The sequence below is a fragment of the Chiroxiphia lanceolata genome, chromosome 7, assembly GCF_009829145.1.
Source record: "Chiroxiphia lanceolata isolate bChiLan1 chromosome 7, bChiLan1.pri, whole genome shotgun sequence".
NCBI classification, from domain to species: domain Eukaryota; kingdom Metazoa; phylum Chordata; class Aves; order Passeriformes; family Pipridae; genus Chiroxiphia; species Chiroxiphia lanceolata.
The window spans coordinates 4,805,183-4,830,007 of NC_045643.1; the positions used below are offsets into that span (position 1 = coordinate 4,805,183).

At 38.7% G+C, this 24,825-nt stretch overlaps 1 protein-coding gene across 4 annotated transcripts in view; it reads left to right on the forward strand.

Moving 5' to 3' along the window:
• The first annotated feature begins 253 nt into the window (after positions 1-253).
• NCKAP1 (NCK associated protein 1) overlaps positions 254-24,825 on the forward strand; it is a 60,872-nt gene continuing 36,300 nt past the window's right edge. The window contains exons 1-7 of one of the 4 annotated variants that reach the window (XM_032693817.1): positions 254-396; positions 11,443-11,460; positions 12,610-12,720; positions 21,942-22,028; positions 22,228-22,284; positions 23,312-23,454; positions 23,539-23,629. In XM_032693817.1, the coding sequence (XP_032549708.1) occupies positions 289-396; positions 11,443-11,460; positions 12,610-12,720; positions 21,942-22,028; positions 22,228-22,284; positions 23,312-23,454; positions 23,539-23,629 (615 nt within the window). In that variant the 5' untranslated portion in view covers positions 254-288. Of the gene's footprint in view, positions 397-11,442; positions 11,461-12,609; positions 12,721-21,935; positions 22,029-22,227; positions 22,285-23,311; positions 23,455-23,538; positions 23,630-24,825 lie in introns of all 4 variants that reach the window. The other 3 variants (XM_032693816.1, XM_032693819.1, XM_032693818.1) reach the window with 3 other exon arrangements.

The window sequence follows — 24,825 nt, forward strand, 5'->3', positions numbered from 1 at the left end:
GCGCGTTCTCCGCAATTGTGTAGCACCCCCGGGGCCGGACCCGCGGCCCCCTCAAAGCCTCCGCACAGCAGGGGCCCAGCGACACCGCCGCCACCGCCCGCCCGCAGGGGGCGCGCGAGGCCGCCCCACGTGACCGTGCCCACGCCCCACGGAGGCTCCAGCGCCGGCCGGCCGGGCGGGAGGGGAAGGGAAGGGGAAGGAAGGGCGGGAGGGGACGGGAGGCAGCGCCGGGCCCAGGCCGGCGGCCGCGGGGCTGCGAGCGCCGGGGGGCGGCCGCGGAGCGCCACGATGTCGCGGGCCGTGCTGCAGCCGAGCCAGCAGAAGCTGGCGGAGAAGCTCACCATCCTGAACGACCGCGGCGTCGGCATGCTCACCCGGCTCTACAACATCAAGAAGGTGCGGGGAGCGGGGGAGACGGGGAGCCGCCCCGGCGCGATGCCCGCCGCCGCTCGGGCCGGCGCTGCGCAGGGCTCGGCCGCGCCGCGGCCTAGCGGCGGGGCCCGGGAGGCTGGGCGGGAGCCGCCGCCCGGCCGGGGAGGGGGGCCGGGGCTGCCGTGCGGCCGCCGCATCGCTCCCGGGAGGGGTGGAAGGAGGGATGGAGCGGGGGATGGAGGAGGCCGGGCCGGTGCTCGCGGTGGCCGCGGGAGCGGGGCCTGTTCCCGGCGAGGCCCCGGAGGCTCTCCCGCCCCGCTGCCGTGCATGACTCACGGGAGCCGCGAGTGGGCAGCGCCGCCCGGGCTTTTCCCACGCCGAAACCTGTCGCTACCGAAGGGAAAAAAAAAGGGGGTTGGGGTAAAATTAGTAAGTTTAATTTCGATAAGTTCGAGGCGCGTGGTTGCTTAGCAGCTCCCGGCGTGAGATGGAGCGGGTGTTTGGAGCGGCCGTGGGTGCTGGAGCTGCTCCCGGAGGGAGTGGATCGATGTTGGCCTCGGTGAGGTGGCTCGGCCGTGCAGGAAGCTGCAGGTCTCGGTGCTGAGACAAGGATGGGTTGGTCACGCTTCGGCGCTCGGTTAATTTCTCCTCTGGAAGTAATCGTTGTGCTTTCCTGTAGGGCCACCCCCTGTGCCAGGTGCTTCATGTATCCTTCCCAGCTTCATTTTCCTAACGTGTGATACATTATCTGAAAGTGTACGGCCGCTTAATCCCTTTCCAGTAATGAATGCTGGTTAGATTTTGTTGCTTTACCTTTTGTACAGATCTTTCTGGGAGGTTTTTTGTGTTTCAAAGAAAATGTTAGCTATTACCTTAAAGCAGCGAGCACATACATCTTTCCCGATTAAAATCTCAGCCCTGTTTCCATGATGGGTTCAACTGCAATGGCAGAGGGAGTTTGAGTGTTTTAGGTGCTTATTTGATTGCTCTGACTTATGGACCCAGGTTTCTGTCAGGAGTGACCCTGCCTGAGTGATCTGAGCTCAAGGATGTGTTTTGTCCAAGAGTTTTGTTGATGTGGGAGACCTGTACTCCAGAATTAGTAAGGGCTACCACGTGCATTGTTGATTTTAAGTAAGGTATTTTTCCAGCAAAAAAACCCAACCCAAGTGATTGAAGTATTCAGAAGTCATCCAAAGCCATGTCAGTGTTTGATGTGTGCTTGAATGTTTTCTGCAAATCTTCACTGACATAAATAAAGCATTCTGACTAAATTATTGCAAGTTCCTGACTCTCCAAAAGGTTCCTTTTAGTTTGCAGTTTTGTATGTTGGAAAATCATTTTCAGCTTAGTAATAGTAACAATATAGTTACACTTTTAACAATGGAAATTCCCTATTTGTGGGGAAAACCATCAAAATGGGAAGCCGTTTGTGTGTGCGCTTGTTAAACTTTGCGAGGAATATACCAGGTGAAAACCAGGCAAGGGGAATTTTGCCTGAGCACAGCCCTGCTTTGGGGGGCAGGAAACAGGACAGGAAAAATGAATACTCATCTTCATATACAGCTATTATATCAGCATATACAGCTTACAGTGCCTAAGCCATTGTGAGTCCAGGCTCTGTTTTCATTCCCAGGGACACTTACTCCTATTAAGTGGTCCAGTGCCTACAGACACATTTCTGCTTGGCATGTTAGGATGGCACAGTCCTGAGCATGTTGGCCCATATGGTGGTAGCTTCTGCTGTTACTCATGTCAGTGAAGTGATGCAGGTGGACAGGCTCTCCACAGGGGAGCAGCAGTGCTGGAGGTGACACCATTTTTTCCTGCAAGTTCCAAGAACTGAGTCCAAAATTGCGTAGGTCTTGCATACAGGGAGAGAGGAGGTGTGACCAAGTGTCTTGACTATTGTGTGACACGTATTTTTGCAAATCTAGAGGTGTCCCAGGCAGAACACTGTGTATTCATATAGTGATTTATGATTTAAATAGTTGTTTTCTTCAGCTTCAGTCAGTACTGCTTGACAGGGGGAACTGGTTAGCTCTGATGAGCCCAGAAGTTTCCAGACTGACTACTGTATTTTGTTGTGGGTCTCTCTTCAGCCCAGCTGGAGCATAGCTGGATGCTTGGAGCACTTTATTTTTCTTTATTTCTTTTTTTTTTTTTCCTTTCTGAAAGCAGTCAATTCCAAAACTGCTATCTGAGATTCTCTCATAGATTCCTCCATTGAGTATGATATTGAAACTCAAGTTACTAGAGATAACCACACAATATGTGGTTTTGCGGTTAAAGGAAATGGTTAAGACTTATTTTTAATAAAAGGAAGTGAGAGGTTGAAGTGAGAGGTTGAAGTATTTGTAGCTGCCTTACAGATTGCTGTAGATGCTGTCTAGAGAAGAGGGATTTTCAAGGATTAAGAATTTTGTTGACTCTTAGAAACAAAGCAGGAAAATTTTACTTCCCAGGGAATCACAGCAGTTGCTAGAAGCAGTTAGAAACTTACATACTTTATACTTCATCTTCCTATTCAAAATCCAGTTTTGATCTCATTGTGCTTATACTTGTTAATTGTCCATAGTTTCCTGTTTACTGACCTTCTGTGCTGCTGTCTTTTGAACAGTTAAAAGTCTGTTGCTTTTAAGACAGAGTATCTGAGTGTATGTGTTTTTTTTACCTCTGGGAGTGATATGGAAAATATGAAAAGTGGAGTTAGTAAAGTAATAGCAGATGATGAGACAAAACTCATGTTAGATCTGTACCAAGGTGGACTTTTTGTAGTTTGTTGTTGTTTTGAAGGATGACCCTTTGCTTGCTGCTTTCAGCTGTCCCTTTGGCACTGTGACCAATATTAATCCTGAACTTGGAATTCTTACTGTTGTGGTTTCTCTCCTGGTTTGTTCCTTCTGCTTTTTAAGAATTTCTCCTCAGTCAGCTAGGCTAGCAGTTGTATTATTGTTTACCCTGTAATTCTTTTGTCAGTACTTCACTACAGCTGCATCTCTATAAATCAAAGACAGCAGGGGTTTTTCATATCACTGTGTCTCAGGTGAAGCTTGGATTTCATGGTTACCTTTCAGAGCAGACCGTGGCTTGTGTTGGTGAGCTCTCTGTAGTGCTGCCAGTACTGTCAGCTCAGAGCATTGCTGGAGAGTGGTGGTGGTGGAGAAGTAATCTTATTTTTTCTGTCTTTTGTTTGTTTATGAAGCTCTTGGATACTGGGATGTATTTACAATGAAAGATTTCATCTTGAAATACCTGAAGTACAGATTTAGCCAGAGGAAACCTAAGGAGTGTGATTTTGAAGAATGTCTCAGCGGTGCTACTATCAAGAGACCTGCTAGGGATGAAAGTTAAAGTTTTGAATTATTTAGAGTATATGTTAATCAAACTTGATGAGTCTGTTATTTAGCATGAATTGCTTCACTACCAGTGTTCTGTTGTTTTTCGTAGTATAGGCTTTATATTTGTTTGCAAGATTTTTTTCTGAAAATGTCATTAAGAAAGTAAATTGACTTTCACAACTCTGATGATTACATAGTAACCCAAAAATGAGAATCTGAAATGATTTCTTAGATGTGAACTGCATAACCGAACTGAAATCATAGATAAGGAACTTAATAAATATTTGCAGAGGTTTTAGCTGACTTCATATTTACCATTCCAGACTAAAAATGTGGTCCCAGTCCTCTTATGTGAGCAACACATAGCTTGGTGTGAAGCCAGATTTAAAATAATTTAACAGGTGATTGCCAGTTAGTTCTTTAAAGATGTAATAGTGGGAATATTGGGGTTTTACCCATATTGAGGATATTACTACTTAAACTTAGAAGTTATAACAGCCAACTGATTGTTTGATTAATAGAACCAATCAATAAAATGTACTGTTTTGCTGAGGCACTAGAGTGGTTCTTCAGGAAAAAAATAGGAGAGATTTTAGGTGACTGGAAGAGCAGGGAGAAGTTTCCAATCTGCAGAGCTCTGAAGTTTGGAAGAGTGTAGGATTAGATTACTGTTTTCATGCTGAGCTCTGTGCTGGAGTACAGAGCTTTGAGCTGAGAGGAAAAGCTTACCAGTAATCTAGATTTGAATAGTAAGGTTGGTTGGAATGGAGAGGTGATGTCTTCAGGTCACTGGGAAGTGTCTTGGGGTGGAGCAGTGTTGCGTTCACAGCTATCAGCAGTTCTCCAAAGGTTAAGATGTTTGTGTCTGTGATCTTGGAGGGATGGCTCGGAATACTGTCCCACTGGTAAGCATAGGAGGAAGCCCAAAACAAACTCACAGTGCTGGCAATTGAAAAAAAAAAAATTCCTTTACTCAGGAAGCAAACGCAGTCTGGGGATACCATATCACATTATATTTTTTTCACATCAACAGTAGATGCCCATAATTATCTTGCCTTGTTTTTTGGCTTACCAGTACAAATTATCTGCCTCCATCACTGTTCATTTGTCTCGTCATGTGCTGACACAAAAACAAATCCCGTTTTAGTTGCAGGAGATTTTTAAGGTTATGTGCAGAGGAGATAGACCTGAAAAGTTGTAACAGTTCTCATTTTAGATTCAGAATAGACAAGACACTCCCATTGCCTTGCTTTCTTTTATTAAGACTTTATTTTATAAATTACATTCAGGAAAAGTTTTGGGGTAGTGAAACTTCTCTTAATTTTTTATCCTTTGCATTTTACCTGCCCCCTCTTTGATTAATGGAACCAAGTACTTAAACAGAGGACAGTGTGAGTTAATCACTGTACAAACAGTGTCAAACCCACAAATTTCTTTCATCAGTGAGGCACAGGTCACTCTAGGATGGGCAGCTTAGGAGATCCTTTACACGTTGACCTTAGCAAGGCTGCTGATATGACCTCATTTGATTGTTCTCACCAACAATCTAAGGAAGTACAAATCTGGGTGAAGTCCTAATGATGCAAACAGCTGGATAACCATGTTAGGGAACAGTTGTGAAGATTTCATTGTCAGACTGTGCATCAGCAGGGTCTCACTGAGGCGTCTTGCCTCTGGTTCCAGTCACTCTGGCATTAACAACCTAGATGGCTACAGTGTACTTAATAAATTTATGGGTAGGAAACTGGGAGAAGTTACAGAACCTGAACTGAAGTTCAGTTTGAGCTTAACAAATTGTAGGTATGGTCCAATAAATTTGGAGGTGGTTGAGCAAGTATGATTGTAAGCTATTACGTGCTTAGCAAAATTTAAAATGAAAAGTAATGAGATAGCAAGCCTGCAGAAAATAGCTGGGAAAGGTTAGGGACGTGCCAGGGCAAATTTGAGCCAACTAAGTTTTGCTGAAAAAATTCAGGGATGACATGAGGTTTTATAAACATGTGAGCAAGATAATTATGAAAAAAAATTAGCAATCTTTTTTTTCTACATGGCATACATTGAGATTCATCCAAAACATACCTGATTAAACACACTTTTCAAGACAGGTGTAGACAAAATGGAGAAAGTCCAGAGGAGAATAATGAAAGGGAGGGATGGTGCAGAAAATTTCACCCATTCAGAAAATGGGATTTATTTTTTTTTAAGTAAATTAATAAGTGATACAATTCTTTAAGTATTTAGGACTGCTTTAGAGAGAAGGGGAATAGTTTGTGCAATTCAGTATGACCAGAGATCAAGAAATGATGGATTAAATGAAATTAAATATTGGGAAAATGAAATTAAATATTGGGAAAATGAAATTAAATATTGGGAAAATGAAATTAAATATTGGGAAAATGAAATTAAATATTGGGAAAATGAAATTAAATATTGGGAAAATGAAATTAAATATTGGGAAAATGAAATTAAATATTGGGAAAATGAAATTAAATATTGGGAAAGACTGAGAATATTTTTGAATTTAGCCTGTTAGAGATCTGCAAGTAAATATTTGGCAGACATCTCCCGGGAGCAACACAGATACAGTTGATCCTGCTTTGGAATAGGAGAGAAAGTAGGCAATTTATCAAGGTCCTTTCTAGCCTTTCCTTCTGATTTCACATGAGTTTGCATTTTAATGGTTTGAATCTCTGAGTAGAGATATACAAGGACTTAAAGTATATACTTTGGGGTTGAACACACACCAAATAATGAGTAATAGCAGGGAAGATGTCTTGCTTAGCTCTAGGAAACACTGGACTGACTTTTAACACCTTTAATTGTAATTTTAAATTAATACGAAAGTACGTTATCTTTCAAACTTTTGAACCTTGATGAATGAGAAGTGCAATAGCTGTTAAATTTTCAATAATTTTGAGCCATATTTTGGGTATGTCCAAGGCCTTTAGAGACTGTCCAAAAATGATATTATTTCTCTGCTTCCAGATTGTGGTTGAAACTATGAGCATACTTTGTATCAAGGTCCAGGTTTATCTTTTGTACAAATATCATTCACAAACCTTATCTGGGATCAGCCTGTTTAATAGTGAATTTAGGCTTCCACAAAACCTAAAATACAGCCAAGCAGTTGTGGTAGGCTTGATCAGAGGTATTAAAGCAAATGTATTGTGAACCACTATTCAAAACAGCTCTATTGATTATTCATCTCTCTCTCCTTCTCAGTAGTTTTGCTTTTTCCAAACTAGACGTTGTCAGTTGATAATCTCAGCTTTAAATGCATGGCAAAAACAAAGAAAGTATGATAGGTAGTATGGAGTTAATGGTGAAAATGTCTCTTTGAACGATCCTTTGCCTTTTATTATTTAGTGTAATTTAGAGGATGTGTAGCTGCAAACCAGGCATGCAAACTTAGATACAATATAGGGTGAAGTCTTTAATGCCAGCAGCTCTTCCAAGGGAAGAACAGTTTTAATGTGCCTGCCTTTCAGGTGTGTCAGAAGAATGTGCTACAGTAAACTGTAAATGGGATGTACAGGAGATTTTCCCGTTTCCAATACAGGAAATCTTAAGAGTATTTCCATTTATTAATGCAGTTACTAACTCAGGGGATGGCATAGTTTTTACTATCATTGAAATTCCAATTCCTGGTTAAATTCACATAGTTTTTTAGTGCAGAATCGTTTGTAAATGAAATCTGAAGGTGAGGTGATTTGTTGATTATGATTATTTCCGTAAATGTTGTCACAGTCCAGTGAAACTGTGCTCAGTAGTGTTTTATCTCAAATATGCAGTGACAGTAAATCAAGATCTCTTGAAGTAAGAAACCCATGTTAAATTGCTGCAAAGTATGATTTATGATAATCTGCTGATGTGGGAGGTTTCGGGGACGAAAATAGAAAATTATTGATTCAAATGGCCCTGTTTCTCTTCTGTTGGGAGATAGACCTGCTAATAATACAGTAAAATATTTAGGCTTTTTTATCGTCCTACACCATATAACTCAGGTCACGATTCCCAATGTTCTTATCCAAGGGCAAGTGAGAGGTTTATGTTGAGGCTCAAGTGAAGTTTAAGGGTTCTAAAGGCAAGTTTGGGGCACTGACTACTAACCTGGATTGTACCTCAGCATAAACTTCCCTTTATTCATATCACTTCAGCTGGATATATGTAGTGTTGCCGTGGGATTTATGGTGCTGAAAAAATCTCCGGAGCAGTTAATTAGGGGTGAGATAAGAAAGGGTTTATTTTGCCAAGGCAGATGTTACAAGACGCACGCCCCTGTGCCTGAGAGGTTACATTTTATAATACCATCCATCCAATCCCAGATGTGTCCACCCTGTGGCCTTTACTCTGGACTGCCCCGGGTCCACCCCCTGAGAAATGGGTCTGGGGTGCATTTCGGGACCACCTACTTCATCACCTTCACCATCATCAGAGCACAAAGGGTACATAGTTACCTAATTTTTGACTTCATTTTGTTGTTCAGGCCCTGATATGCTGTTCTGCCAACAATCTAGGCCTTGCCTTGACAAAAGACTAAACATTTCTGCTAGATTCAGGGGTAGGACTGATATAGGGAACATAGAATGGGGTAAGAGGGTTAAGGAATGTGTAAACAAGGGTGCTAGAGGGAGAGGGATAAGGGACAAGGGAGGGAGGGTTGCTGCTTTTAGAATCTACTTATAAAACTTATAAGGCTTACCAATATTAGAAAAATAAAAAACCATTAGAGGCTTAAGGCATCAGTAGTATCCATATATCTGCTGCCCTCAACTAGGAGGTAAAATGTTAAACTTAGATTTTGCAGTGATAGCTGTTAACGGTATTTGGGCAAAAGATCTCTTTGCTGCATCATAAAGTCAGTGTATTCTAGGCCAAAGGCACTTGAATTGGATTCTGTTTTCCTCTTTAAAGGCTACTTAAATGTAGGCCTCAAGAAGGTTTTTGTTGCTGAATGTGTTCTTTATGGCTGCTTCTGAAAGTAAATATATGTAGTATTCTTAATTTTCAAAGTGAAATTAGTGTAGAAGAACCTAATAACGAGGAAGAGAGCCTGAATTTTTTTAATAGTAATATTAGTAATATGTACCTCGTTAGGACAGGTAGGAAAATGCTGTTTTAATTCAAAACATAGGGCATAATGAAGCATCTCTAAAGTGGGATGTAGTGCGATCTCTCGGAAGCTCGATGAATGTGCCAATGATGATAGCAAGTGAGTATTCTTAACGAAGCTATTATCTATAAAAATCATATTATTCTTGTTAGGGGTTGGATGCACAGAATCACTGTTCACTAAGTTGGGAGCTTATAGCAGGGTACCATTCTTAAGTGCTGTGGAAAGAAATGCTGTAGTGCTTGAGTCCATTGAAAAATTTTTTTTAATTACTTAGATTAGTCTTTAACCGTAACTTGGCATCATCCTTTTCAGCATAACTGCTTGACAGCTGTTTAGTAATATACAAAAGAAGTCAGAGTTGACTGCTGGGAGGTTCTTTCAGTATAATATTTCGGGGCTGAAGCAGCTGGAATCACATAGCTTCAGAGCTATATTCCAGGAATGCTGCATTAGTAAGAACATTTTTAATTTGTGAGTTTCTTTTTGATGCTCAAAAAATGTGGCTGTTCTCAGAAAAATGCAGCCATTCTGGGTTGGTTTGGTGGGAGCTTTGGGGGTTTTTTTTTGTATTTTGTTTTGTTGAGTTTTTTTTTTTAATAAGAAATGAAGGAAGGTTATTGTATCCTACTTAGGGGAAAAAGCGATATCTGAGGTTGATGGAGAAAAGGCTGCTGCTTTTGGCTAATGCTCAGAATTCTGTGTGAATGCCAGAGAGCTGTATATGGCCAAGTGATCTTTGTATGTTCTACCACAATGTTCCTGCCCATTACACTACTGACAAGGGATTTTGTATTGACTAATACAACTGCTGAAAGCAAAAACTGCATTCTGAGACTGCTGCCCCCAGTGACTTGGTTCTCTCTGCAGTGCAGGACTGTGGTTATGTGCCTTACCACACTTTGACACTTGTGCAAAAGTGCTAGGATTGGGGTTTGTACTTTCATTCTGTTCTACTTTCTAGAGTAAACGATAGTGAGTTGGAGCTTCATAGATCTGTTCACCATTTTAGGAGAGATTTAGCACGGACTGGTTTATGTGTGATGCTGAACGCAGGCAACAGTATGGACAAAAATGTCACTGATGCAACAACAGCTAGTAACCAGTTAATACCAGTTCTTAGAGAGGAGCTGAGCTGCTGTGGAACATGGAAGAGCGAAGAAAAAGGCATTGACCTCCTCATTTAGTGATATCTCCTATTCTCTTTCCGTTCAGTCCTCGTAGAGCTTGTACAGCTCTCCAGAAGCTGGAATTTTGATGTGTGTGAAGGATACATTTTAACATCTTGCAGGAATTTTCTTATCTATGAATCAATCTAGGGTCATTTATTAGTAGGAAGAATTACAGTTGCTTCAAGTGTGATGTCAGCTAACAAACAGTGGGAAGGAGTAAAGAAGGAACATGTTATATATGTTGAGAAGAATGCCAGTTAAAGTGAGGGTAACAGCTGAATTCCTGAAGCCACAGGAGGATGTGCGTGTTAGTGTTTTCAGAGGTCTGTTATATGTGAATGATCTGTGTGTAAGGGCCTGGGTAGAACATAAGTTTTAGTAAACATTTCAGAGAACTGATTTATAGGAAGAAAAACACCTGTTGCTAGGAAAAATAAGGAATGTATGTGGAAGGAGTTTTAATTCAGACTGAAAAATTTTTGAAGTCAACAGTGGCAGATTTGTTGTCTTCTGTGTAACAGCAACCATACTGGAATTTAACAGGGCACAAATACATGTCTGTTAAGTTGTTTCAGTAATCCCTCTTTTACTAGAGAAACTTACAGGATGTGTGGCAAGAACAACAATTTGAAATAATCTGACAAAGGTTCTGACAGATCCATGACATGGAGTTAATTAGAACTTCATAAATTTGAAGTGCAGTGTCTAATTTTTTTAATGCCTATTTACAGTATAGTTTTTACTTTTGAAATTGTGTAAAGACTTTAAAGTGTGCACAGAATAGATCTCTTGTGGCACGTGTTGTTTGCTGCTCTAAGGATATCAAAGCAACTGTTTAATATCTAACTGATGCTGTAAATGTTGCTGAATTTATTTTCCTTATAAATTCTTCTTGTATTATAGATGCTAAATTTTATTAAAATATAGTATCTTTGGGATTATTAGCAAATATGAGAGTTTTGATTTTAGAGTAGTACGTTAGTAAACCTCATGATGGTCATGTACTGCTGGTAGACATTTTAGAAACGTAAAATAATGACTCTTTTATTTTTTTTTCTTGGCTACCGTTTCTTTTTCAGGTATGTAAAACTTCACTGAGTTTCTCTCCTTTTTTCCCCTGTAGTTGCATGTGATGTCTGTTAACTCCTGTTTTCTCTCCCTACCTGAACTTAGTTTGGAAATACTATTAGTAGTTACATGTCTCGGTATATTTGCAGTGATTTGCGCAATAGTAGCATTCTGATAAGTACATGTAAAGTTGTTTGTGAGTGTTAGAATAACCACCATCCAATAGAAAGTGTGCTGCCTAGAGTAACAGATGGTCATAATGTTCTCTTGGATGTAGGTAATAATGTATTAGATCACTTAAATGTAATACTTTAGAATTTAAGAGTAATTTGTTTATATGTAATTTTTCTCTCTTTTTATTACACTGCTTTCCCAGCAAGGACAAGTTTGGAAGGTTTGCAAAGCTTTTCACCTTCCCTTTGCCCGCTTGCCCGCTTTCAGAATCGGTCTCATACTCCATGACTTCTGTCTCTACAGTCCACAACTTGGTCATAGAAATCAATTGGGGAGAGTTTTTTTTAAGCGAGCTGCCATTCGAGTTCACTCTGTTGCATAGGAACGCCTAGCATGTAATTTAGTTTTGCATGAGACACGAAACTCCTTTGCAAATCCCCGTGAGGAAAACAAAACTGAGGCAATATTTGAGACAAATGCGGTTTGAGCGCAAATTTTGTCATGTAAGTAATGCTGCTTTTAATCTGTTCCTCCAAACGAAGCGGTGTGGCATGGCTGGCTACTCAGAGTAGCAGAGAAGTAGTAGTGTGTCTGACAGCATGCACTGGAACCGGCAACAGTCGGTGCTTCCTCAGTCCTTTGTCCACAGAAGCTGCTCTGATCTGCCTACGTAAGTTATTTGAGAGACCTAACACTTAGCTGCGACTTCACAGCAAAATTTAATGAGACTTCTCGATTCCTGCTTTTAAAGCACAGCCTATGCTGCTCTAGGAGTAAAGAACACGAGCAAAACTTCAGTTCTTAACCTAAGGAAATAGGCTGCTTTAGGCAAGTACTGGTGGTTTGACTGTGGGGTGGAAAATTGTCTTGCACTTAACAGTTGGAAGAAAAATTCAATGCAGATTGGTGGGGGGATGTTAAGTTCTGTTGCACAAAGGATAGTTGAATCATTTAATGTGCCAAGCACTGTCCTCCACAGATGATGACATGACTGAATTTTCTAACAGTTTGTTAACTCCAGATGAATACAACACTACCTCAAACCAGGAATAGGATTAAAAGGAAACCATTTTTTTCTCCTTTTTTTAGGATTGAGTTTTTTCCCTCACTGCTGTTCTGCACTAACTGCTTTGATACTTCCATGCATCTTTTTCAGTAGAAGAGCATCTCTGTACTGTTTCCCATTGCATATTTCAGCTGTGACAGTCCCTGCACTTTACCTTTCATTTTATCACCTGCTCACTAAAAAAAAAAAAAAAATCAAACAGAAAAAGAATCTTTCTAGTTTGTCTTCAGATTTGCAACTATCACTTAGCTTTAAGTGAATGATTGTGTTTCTACTAAACTTTTTATTGTATTTTTTTTATAGGCATGTGGTGACCCCAAAGCCAAACCATCCTATCTTATTGACAAAAACCTGGAATCTGCTGTCAAATTCATAGTCAGGAAGTTTCCAGCAGTAGAAACACGCAACAACAATGTAAGTAACCAATGGCTGTATAAGTATTTTTCTCAATACCCTTTCACCACTCATTGCTCAAATCTGAGAGGTTTTATGTGTTCTTACGAAGCACCTGAGGCTGACAGTTGCAGTTGGAAAGTAGTTGTTGATTCAAATGCCTGAGAGAAAACTTGAGAAGGAACTGCCTCTAAGGAGAGAACATTACACTGTAACTCTGGGTGGGTTTTGTCAGAGTAGGACACTTTCTAGTTTTCTTTTTGCCTGCTCTCTTCTGTTTCATTTCAAAGAACCATCAATGAGAAGAAATCCCTGAAAAAACATCATGCCTTACTTTAATAGGAGAAAATCCTGGTGACCGGACTGATTGCAGAAGATAGAAGTTGCATAACTTTATTTATGATGTGTCCTGACCAGCAGATCAGCAAAAGACACCTGGTTGCAAAGTGGGAAAAAAATATTTGTATTTTACAGGTGCTCTTGCCTATGGGGTGAGTCCCTGTGGGGAAAAAAGAATGCCTTAATGAATAAGGAGAAACCTCATGAAGTACAAAGCCAGGGAAATAAAATTATTTCCTCTTGAGATAGTGAGTTCAGTTCCAGTAGTAAATTATATTTCACCTTTCTGAGCAAGCCAGTGTTGCTGAATTAGACTTTTTAGCCTTTTGGAGGTAATTAGCGTTATTGGATTACAGGCAGACATTTTGGCAGGTGATGTGCACTTGTTTACCTGTTTCAGTTTGAAAGACAAGGAAAAGGTTTTTTTGGTTTTTTTTTTGTTTTTTTACTTGCTTATATTTCTTTCTAAAGGTGAAAAGTGGAGGTAGGTGTTGGGTTTGCATGTTCCCTGCATGCAACTACGTGCATGTGTGCTTGGGAGGTTTAGGCTTGCTTTAAGCATTCAGGTTTCTGCAGAATGGTAGTGGTAAGAACAATGGGAATAATTAGTTTCTTTTACATTGCCATCTCAAAATTTTATGTAATCTCTCCAGTAATACCAATGGGGAAAAAAAAAACCAACAGAGAAAAACTTTCCCTTATGGAGGAAACAATTTCAGTAACCATGTGCTTTCTCACTTTAAAACTTGTACATGCTTTGTACACCTTAATATTGCTCATTTTTGTGTTGAATTTGATTGTGTGAGTAACAAATATTGAAATTCTTTATCAAGTTTATGTAAAAATAAAAAACCCTTTTAACCATGTTTGGTAAATGCTTCTGTATTCTCTAAATTTGAGTGGCAGATCTACTATTAAAAGTGAAAGTGATATATATAGAATTTGTTTAATGCAGTTGCATGTGTGCTCTAAATGTCTTGCAGTTGTTGACTGTGAATTTGGAGCTTAACTAATGATAGATATTTAAGGATTTGGTCCTGTATAGTTTGTGGAAAGAGATCAAAGCTAACTGGCTGTATTTTGACAGTCATAGTTTCTAAAATAGGACATGCTCATAATGTTTTGTCATTGCCTTGTGTTTATTTACCATGAGCCAGCCAGTTGACGAAAGCCTACCCTCCTTATGTACGAGCACAGTTTAAAGTAGGATTTTGCGCTCTAGCAATAGGCAGCTGGGGTTTCCTTCCTGTGGTCAGAGCTGATGGCAGTTTGCTCGTCTTAGTTATTTACAGATGTTTCCTGTAGAGTGTTGTATCTCCCAAAAAAGAAACCTTTACCCATTACAGATACCTCATGAAACAAAAGCGATGTCATGTGCAGAGAAAGTTCTAGTTTGAGGTAAAATCAATTTTTGTTTATAAACCTTAGCTTTGAAAAGGTGTAAGCATCAGGTTCCTGGTCAGGAAGATGTTCCTCTCCTTTCTGCCTTTGTTTCCCTCCTGCCACTGGCCAACAAGTACCTCACCATGTATCAGGAGGGCACACCAGGGAGTTCCTTCAGTAGGGAAATGGGTCATCAGAGGTTTAAAAGGGCAAGAAACTTATTGGAACAGGAACACATCAATTAAAGAAATATCACAAAGGATTCCTGCAGTGGAAATAGCTGAGAAATCATAAGCTGTGTTTCCTCCTTGCCATGAAAATTCCGGGGCAGCCTTTGAGGAAGGGGTTTTGGATTTTGTATGTTCAACAAACACTGCTTAGCACTGTGCACCTATGCTGTTAGTAGTACCTTTTGATATGTCAGTAGGTCATGTTGCCAAATAGGTTTGCATTCAGTTGGAGAATAGGTAGTGCCAGCTTTTTTTTTTCCACCCTATTTGTAGCTGTTGGTTTGTTTTCTGTCAGGTACCATCTTCTGCAGTGTTCTGTGTCTCAGAAATGAGCAACACACTGAAGAATATGAGCACTGTCTGCTGTAATCAGATGAGCTTGAGAAGCCTAAATTTTCATTCTGTTGAAACAAGAGATTCTGTTATATCTGCTATTGATAGCTTTTACTTCTTTATCCATGAAAAACACAGCTCCTGGTTTTGTTCCTTCTCCATTTTGACACTGAGTCAGACTAGAGCAATGTCTGACAGTCACTGATTTTCAGTATTGTTCCAAGAATGAAAGTTTGTGGACTGTTCAAACAGTGAAGTGCCTGATGAATCCTTGCTGACCAGGCTGGGAAATGGAGTAGCTCATCTTCCAGAGGGTCAATTATAGATAACTCTGCACCTCATCGGTTTATAACTCACTCACTGTTGCTGCATAGTATATGGAATATCTGCAAAGGAAGGATGTATGTAAGTAAAAACTTGAAGGATTGAGAAAGTAAGAAACAAACCTTTTGGAGTCCTCTTGGAAAACAAAAGTATCTTCTAATTTTGGGGAAACAGTACTGTTTATTTTAAATTGACTTAAGCTTTGTTTTGAATAAGCCTTCCAAGCTACATAAGCCTTCCAAAAAGCTTTTTAACACCATCATTCTTGGTCAGGTTGCTGATCTGATTGTGCTAATATTGACCCAGACTAGCATTTATTTTTATTGAATTTCCTGAACTAGCATCAGAAGAAAAGTTCCAAAGTAAGGGATGCAGAAGCAGCCTGATTTTTCTGAAGACTTTTTAGGTCTCACCCTCTTATAATATGTACAGGCAAGGCTCTTGCCACAGATAAATTGAAAGAGAACCTACTTGACTCAAAAAAAAAAAATGTCTTAGGACCTGAAAGTTACTCTATTCTCAGTCAGTGCTAATACTTAATGCCTTTTAAAACCAGAATAAAATACTTAATGCCTTTTAAAACCAGAATAAAATACTTAATGCCTTTTAAAACCAGAATAAAATATTTCACAATGGGGAGCTGGAGATGCAGGAAGAAAGGACATACATTTTTTATAGATTGTGGGTAGAGTCTGTTAAATCTGCTGCCTGCTCAGGTAAAGCTCTGTGCCTTTGTGTGATGAAGCTGTAGTCTCCTTTTTGCTTTCCCAAACACCACATATGGCAAGTAGTGAGAGTATCTGCCTTCTTTCTTGTGCATATGTTTTTCTTTTACTCAGATTGCTCTGCAGCAATTTTCTTGTAGAAAAACTTCTTAAGTTTTTAAATGTCTGTTGGAAAAGTTGAGGCTCCGTCATTGCTTAGCAGTCAGCAGACCAGTGAAGCATCTCTTGGAAGTTTCTAAGGGGATGGTTAGTGGGAGAAATGTCTGTTTTCCAGATACTGCTGATCATCATCATCTAGTAGCTCTGTTCTCAGTATTATTCATATCAATTCCATTCGTGTTTAGCATTGACTACACATTGAATTTCTTAGGAAATAGTGTTCTGAGGGTTTATTTACCTGGTTTAACTGCGCTAATTTTCTGCTGTATTGTGTCAGTGGGGACTGGAAATAAGATCCCATGGGAGCAGAGCACATGCTGTGTGAGCATTTCCAGCCTGCCTCAGTTAGGATCTTTAGTTTGGAATTATTTCACTCGATTATTTAATTTTTCTTCACAACTGTGTTGCCTTTTTGCCTTTTAGATCCCAGTGTATATGCTTGGTCTGCTGTGTCTCACAGTTTCACTTAATTGTGAGCTGTTTGCATAGCAAATTACCTGAATGTGGGAGAAGTGTTGTGGCACAGAGTGGCTGGACCTCCTTGGCTAAAGCTTATTAGAAATCATTTATGCATGCTTTTATTAAATGCTTTCTTCTATAACAAGAAATTGAAATACAGACTTTATAACCAGTCTTGATTTTTAATTTGTGATAGGTGCTTCCAGTAATTAGTCTTTTTCAAAACACTTAATACAAATAATCATTTGTTTTTTCCAAGTCTGTCTTTCAGCCCCTGCAAGGGGTACAGTGCCTCAAGGAAAATCTCATTTATTTGCTTGTTTCTACTGAAGCTCTTAATATCATAATTTGCACAGCACTAATGAAGATAATTTAGAAACTGTCTTCTGTGGAAACATAACTTTAGGATCTCAGCTGTACTGCCTTATGTATTGGTAATCCTTTTTCACTAGGAAACAGTCATTTATTTTTGAGGAAATTATATGGTCATTACAGATGTGGCAGCTGTTTCCTTAAATTATCCTCAGATTCAGTAAATTTTAATATTTTTCTCCAGCTTTCTGAGATGATAGATCTCTTCTAGGAGAGACTTGATTTTTCAAATAACTTCCAGTTTGCTTAAGCAACAAAACTCCAGCTCCCTGTACTCCACCATAAAAGTAACTGGCCTCCTGACCATGAAAAACCAAAACCCTTTTCAGGTAAGGGGGTACTCTGCACAGCTGCCTGTTCAGCTCTGCTCCTGCTCAGGGAGTTTCTAGTGCTGAAGGGACCACAAATGAGATGAATTTTCCACAACCTGCTGAGGCAGCAGTTTATTTTATGGGAGTACCCCTTGCATGAGTCAAGTCAGATGATGAGTAACCATTCTCTCTTCAGCTTTGTACAAACAGTGAAGATTTCTTATCCTTGAGAAAAGGATAAATTAATGATATCTTGCAGTTTCTTCTGAAATAAGCTATGTGCAACAAATAAAGCTTTATCTACGTTTTTCCTAAAAAATCATTCAGAATTGAAATTGCTCCTCTAGTGGCTTGCTCTGACACAACCACACCTGCTGTTCTGATTTCATGTGTCTGAAGTCTTCAGCTGTTACCTACATAAGACTGACTTAAAATGACTCATCCCATAATGTAATCAGGAGTATAGCATATAAAGCCTTTCAGCCGAACAGTCGTTTGCAAATGGCATTTTTTCTTAGTAGTTTCAAAAAGTAACATAAAATCCTGAAATCCCTTTAAAATGTTTCACTGAACAGAATTCTCATGATGTAACTTAGATTTTTTTGAAATTGTGAGCACTGTTAGCAGTGTTTACATCATGTTTATGTTCATGGCATGAATTTGAGACGGAGTAGCATCCACATACAGTTTAATTTTTTATCATTATTTGTAATAAGTCACTGTAGCACACTGCTGTAAGTGTCCATATGAATCGCTTGCCAAGGCAAATCAAACTACTCATGTGCTTGCTCTTGTTGTTTCATAGTGTCTGCAATACCTGCAGAGGAGTAAATGTGTGTAGTACTTAAGATCCTCATCCATTAAAACTCTCTTTTGATTTCATGATTGACAACTGAACAACTTGGCCATTAAAAAACAAAGAAACAACAAAACCCCCCCTTATTAATACCTAGACAGTATTTCAGCTAAGCAGTGTTAGTGAGATGGCATTCTAAAAATTGTATGGTTTGTAAATAAATTGTAAAAAGCTTGCTAAAATTGTAAATGAAGATGAGAGAGTGGGGAAACTATTCTTTGTGGCTGACAGGTAGATCAGTTTATAAAGAGGAGCCTCCCTGCTCCAGTTAGCCATCATTACTAATAATATGGTCAACCCCACAGGCCATAACATTTGTAGAGGGTCATGGGTGGCTATTTTATTTTTAAAACAGTTAACTTAATGCTAAGAACATAAAAACAGACCAAAAATAGATTTTGCAGCAGACAAACATAAGTTAGTAAACATGATAAATATTCTGTTGCATCTTTTTATATGCAGCACAGCACTTCAGAGACTGCTTTTAACTGGAAATAAGAAAACCAAGGACACATTTGTCAATCTGCAGTTAGTTTACAGAATTTAAAACTAATTTTCTTCATTTGATTAGATCCTTCTATCTTTCCCTGCTGTTCTGCTGTGGATTTTGTAGACATGGAACTTTGTTCAAATGAATTGAGTTTTTCAAATCTTTGTCTAATCACTCTACAGGTGGCAAGTGTAGTGACTGCAACAAATGACAGCAAGAATGCTGACAGTGGTAATTTACCCCTATCCTCAGAATTTTAAGTCAGAATTTATAATACTGCTTTTTGGGGCTTATATTCCAAGTAGTATTTGGGGCTTATATTCCATCACACTGATGCAAGAAGCAGAAAATTCCCCTAGTGTCTGTTCCCGGAGCATGAAATAAGTCATTTATTCACATGCTACTGCTACCAGTCAAACATGATAAAAAATGGCAGGAGTACAGTTATCCTCTGGTTTTTCACACTTAATACTTTCTGAACAACCTTTTCTAGCTGTCTTGTGTTTCTCCTGAGCCTTGATATTAAACTGGTATTTATTCACATGGTTAATATCCCAGTGGCTGCATCATTACTCTCTTGTCTCTGAGCCATCATTCCTGTAGGCTCTGAGTGAGGCTGTCTTACACTTTCTCATTTGTTTTTTGCTTCTTTTAATGTGCTTTCTCTGTGTACATAATCAACTGTGCAAAGATTTTGGGGATTTAATATGAATATCTTTGGGTAATATACTTCACAAAGTGTTAACTTCACTCTCTGGTATTTAAAATCCTGATTTGTAAATAATATTCTAATACGATTGGGCATGTGATATGTTATTAATAGACAAAAGAAATAATTTCAGATTAATTATTTCAGGGTTTTTTTAATCTTGCTATATTATGCTGAAATTCCTGCAGCTTTTCATAGGTCTTAAATCTAATTTACCTCATTAAACAAAAATACTGTTTGTACTTTAAATTCATAGAGAATAAGTAAACCACTTACATGTAACCAGTCAGCAAGGCATGGCTAGCTATAGTGAAAATAATCTTTTAATGCTAGTAATGTTTTTAAGAGTTATTTCTTCAGTTTATCCTATTTTAAAACTTTTGTTGGATACTGAAAACTGTTTGATAATAAATTGCAGGCAAAGTTAAAAAGCCTGAAACCTAATACAAAATGATACAGCACCAGCAATTTCTCAACAGCTGTTTAGGAAATTAGTAATGGAAAGTTTTGATGCAGTGGGTGTGGAAAGAGCTACACCCACATTCCTGAGTGATAAAAATGCAAATGACACTACGTGCTGTCAGCTGTTCTAAACATCACTCATCAGGCTGTGCTCTATGAATGGGACTCTTTGCCCCATACTGATCTGACAGTGGTCACAGCTGAGGTATTGTTTTACTTCGATGCTACTATTTTGAATAAAATCTTTTTGACCCTTTGAACACTCAGAATTGCAAGAATGGTCATCTTAACTCTGTAGGAAAGTAGTAGCATCGTTGAAGTGTAAATGTTTCTGGGAATACAGGTAACTAGTTAAGAATGCACAGCAGTGGTTCCATAATTCTTAGTGGAGTGTATAATTCCCTATACTCCATACAGCTCCACAGAATTTATGAAAATTTATTGGGGTTTTTTGCAGTTGTAGTTCCCGGAACCATCTCTCTTTTTGCTCTGTCTCCCCACTTCATGTGTTGTACCTCTGAAATTGTGGTGTCCTGCAAGAGTGGACACTCAGTTGCTATTTGTTATACCAAAAATCAATTAAGTGGAAATAACATATTTCCTAGTGCATGAGATTTATCAGGACAAGTTAGAAAATGAACATGTGTACTTGCAACTCTTTTGTTTAAGTCCCAGCTGATGGCTACATGAGAGAGACTTAAATAATATATAGGAGAGGCATTCAAAGTCCGATCCTTCGCAGTGGTGTAAAAGTAGGCAGGAGTATTTTATAATGGAGCCATTCCAATTTACTCTCTATATTCCTGTCTTTCTTGGCTGTAGTGGAAGCCTCATGGATCAAGGCTTCTAGAAATCATCACCACCTCTAAAAATTCGGAGGAGAGAAGCAATGATGATTTTATCACAGTAGTGGTCCAGCCAGTCTGCTCTATGCATTTAGAGGAATTTTAATGCTTTACATAAAACTGAGAACACAAGGCACAGCTTTATAAAGAGAGGGAGCTGAAGTAGCATACTCAGTTCTAATCTCTCAAATGAAAATAAACTAACAATTTATTAGCTCTTTCATATAATTGATTGCTCTTTTGGAGAAGAAAATCCTATTTAACTTGATCAGTCATTAATTTAAAATCTTGGAGCTTTTTGGAGGGCACTTTTTCCTGTTCAGTGTTACAACTGCTTTAACTCAATTCATGTATCGGGAAGGAGACTTAATTCATAGCTGGATATTGCAAGTTAAATAACTGGATTCTTCAGTGCTGTGAGACTGTAATACATAGATAAACAGAATAGCTGTTCAGTAGCAGCTAGAGTTTTTTGTGTTCTTAATTGTCCAAGTGTCTGGTTCCCCCCGAAAATTTTGAAAAATAAATGATATTTTGTTGTCTGTTTAAAATAATAATAAAAAAAATCCATGTGAACTATTTTATGCCTTTGTATTCACATTTACCTTTTCCATCTTATCCACCAGTTTCTAGTGCTAGTGTTTTGCTTCTTTTTTTTGTTTGTTTCTTTTCGTTGCTTTTGTTTGAATGTATTATTGTGTTTATATGGAACTGGTCCAAGAACCGTTACTGTATTTTATGTTTGTATCTACATTTTATTTTGCATGCTTAACGTGGCTTTGCCTGGATATTCTTTTTGGTAAGTTCAGAATTTAAAAGCACAATGTTTTTCTGTAGTAAAGTTTGTAACCTGCCGCCTTCTTTTCTCCTACCTCAAGTAACGTCTTTTTTTTTTTTTTTTTTTTTTTTTTGGCATACTGATTTGTGCTCATGTACTGTTCTGCTTTGGCTAATTACACATATGATAACACTGTTTCCCTAACTACCCATTTTCATCTCTAGCTGAGCTAAACAATATGACTCTGGTACTAATGTGTACTAATGTGACTTATATCTTCAAAGTATAGTTGGCAGCTGTTAAAATGATCTGTGCTGAGACACACAGAACCTCAGTCTTAGAAAACAATGTTGCAGCTTCTTTGCATAGCCCGGTGGTTACTCTGCGCTTCACAGGGATTACTTTGCAGCAGTTTTCTCAAGGTCTTCTAAGAACAGTGTGCCTGTTTGTTTCTCTTGTAGCAACAGCTTGCTCAGCTCCAGAAAGAAAAGTCAGAGATTCTGAAGAACCTGGCATTGTACTACTTCACCTTTGTTGATGTAATGGAATTTAAGGTAAGGTATTACAAATGTGTCAGCTGTCCCGTCACATCAGGGTTTTGTCACTCCATTTATGAAATAAAACTATGTAGTGAAATAGCTGGACTTGTAGCTCTGTTCTTCAAATAAAGGAAGAATCGAAATCCATCATTAGTCGTTGTAAAATGATTTAATTAGCTCTTTTTAGACTAAAGTTACTCCTTTGTTTTTCAAGGACCATGTCTGTGAGCTGCTGAACACAATTGATGTTTGCCAAGTCTTCTTTGATATTGTAAGTTTCTGGGTTTATGCTTTCAAAAATGTTTCTAATCAGAGTCCTGTGGGGAGAAGGATTTGCTTATGTTAGCCCAAGAAACATGACATATCTGGTTATAAATGCAAGAGAAATAAAAACGCTTATCTTCAGGATTTCTAATTTTTATAATAGCTTGGAATCAGAGACAGACTGTTTTCAATAGGCTTCTTATGAACAGTAGTAACAACGTTATCTATTAGACATACAAATCTTCCTGTAATTTTTGCTTTATTGCATCTACAGATTAATTCTTAGGTTCTACTGTTACTTGTATGCTTAAGCCTTATGAGACTCACAGGACAGGAATATTACTGGTGTCCACATAAGCTATGTGAGGAGGTCACTTCTGGGGTTGACTAAAGCAAGTACAAAAGCACCTAAAAGAGTTATATTTAAAAAAAAAAAACCACAACCCAATATGCAAAAAAAACAAAACAAAAAAAACCAAAACCAAAAAAAAATCCCCTTAACCTCAAAACTCCACAGCCCAACACTGTGGAACCCCAAAAGAAAACCTCAAATACCTTTTCCTCTTTGTTTCAACCTTCTTAATGTTCATAATGTCACCTTGCTAGTTTTAGTCATTATTCTAAATTTGGCTTAGTTTCATAATATAAAAAAGGAACAAGTATATATCCTATGGAATGATGTTACCTTTTCACATTACAGAGTCTTATTAAAATAGATTTCATAAGCAAGGCACTGCAAACTGCTTAGTAACATCCAAGAAAAATTTTCCTGTCTGTCAGGTAACCTGTGACTTTTAAGCCTGGAAAGATTTATTTGCTTGCTTACTTTCATGAGTGCAAACAGTTCTGGGAATTTGAGTGAATAAACCAAGATCATAAAAGTCATATGCAACCAGGACAAGAAATTTGTTCAAAAAGAGAGAGTCCATTGTATTTAAAAAATTCTGGAAATCGGCGGAAAGGCAAGGAAAATGTTTTATGCTTGTTTTGTAAAAATTTGTAGAATGATAATTTACAGGGTTTTTCTATTCTAGACTGTAAACTTTGATTTAACAAAGAACTACCTAGATTTGATTATAACCTACACGACTCTAATGATCCTGCTGTCCCGAATTGAGGAAAGGAAGGCTATCATTGGATTGTATAACTATGCCCATGAAATGACACATGGAGCAAGGTAAAAAAATCTGTTGTGTAAGAAATTTGTGTAATGATAACAGTAACAGCTGCACCTAAGTGAATTGTTTGTTGTTGCTTTTAGTGACAGAGAATATCCACGCCTTGGCCAGATGATTGTGGATTATGAAAATCCTTTAAAGAAAATGATGGAGGAATTTGTACCTCACAGTAAAGTATGTAACTACATTTTACAGGCACACACCCCATTAATTGGGAGAAACAGAGATTGAAAAGTCAATATGCAAGGGTTTGTTTTGTCAAAGGCTGTTGGGTATTAATTTTACATGAGATGTTAGTTATAATGAATGTCGGGAGCTGGGGATCGATAACATATTAAAAAGCAGAACCTATAGAAGTACAGTAATGGTGAGACCCACTAGTAAGGTGCCATTTTATTTACTAAGGAGTAGAAATTAATTAAAAATCAGTTGCAGATCATCTGAGAACAGCTACACCTGTGTTTTGTGTAGGTTTGTAGCTTGAAATTCAGGAGATCCCCATGTTTCTGTGAAGTTGGTTGTTTTGCTGTTTTGCCATTTGAGATGAATGCGATTTTCTATTTTGTATCAGAAGGGTTTTTGCTTTGGACTGTCCTTAAAGTGGGAATCCTGGAGATCACCACAGCCTCTTTAACAATAGCTCCTGTACTCAAAAGCTGACACTGCTTACCCTGCTCAGTTGCCTTCGCTGAGTTAAAGGAACCCAATTCCTTTACTCTTTTCTTTACAAATGTTTTTAAGCTGGCATTCTTACACAACTGCTGGTTGTGTTGCAGTTGTGTGATGTTTCATCTAGGCTGCATTTTCATGTAAGGATACCTTGGAAAAGTGACAAAAGCTCTGCCAATGTCAATGTATATCCTGTTTATCACTTCCCATTTGTCCACTGGACTTGCTATTCTGTCAGAGGAAGCTAGTTCTGTGTGAACATGACTGACCAATTGTTATTTATACAGGTGTTATTTACTATGTGCTTCCAAATTGATTGCATAGCAATTTATTTTTGAATCTTTGACAGGAGCTGAAGTTAAATACTAAGTTACTACCTGAACTTTTCAAGGTTTGGGGTTTTTTTTTTTTCCTCTGTTTTGGTGTCCAGGTACTGTTTGTGTTTTCTTCCTCTGACCCTCTTGAGACTTTTCTTGATTTCCTTAAACATTTTAGGATTGTCACTAGAAGTTCACAGAGTTTTAGGGAAAAAAGGAGGGTTTATCACCTTTAGAAGTAAGGGCAGGCAACTCAGTAAGTGTTTAAGGATGTTGTTAGGGCATGCAGAAAGAAAATTAGAGAGGTGAAAGCACAATTTGAACTTAATCTGGCCACTTCAGTAAAGGATAATAAAAAGTGTTTTTATAAATACATCAATAGCA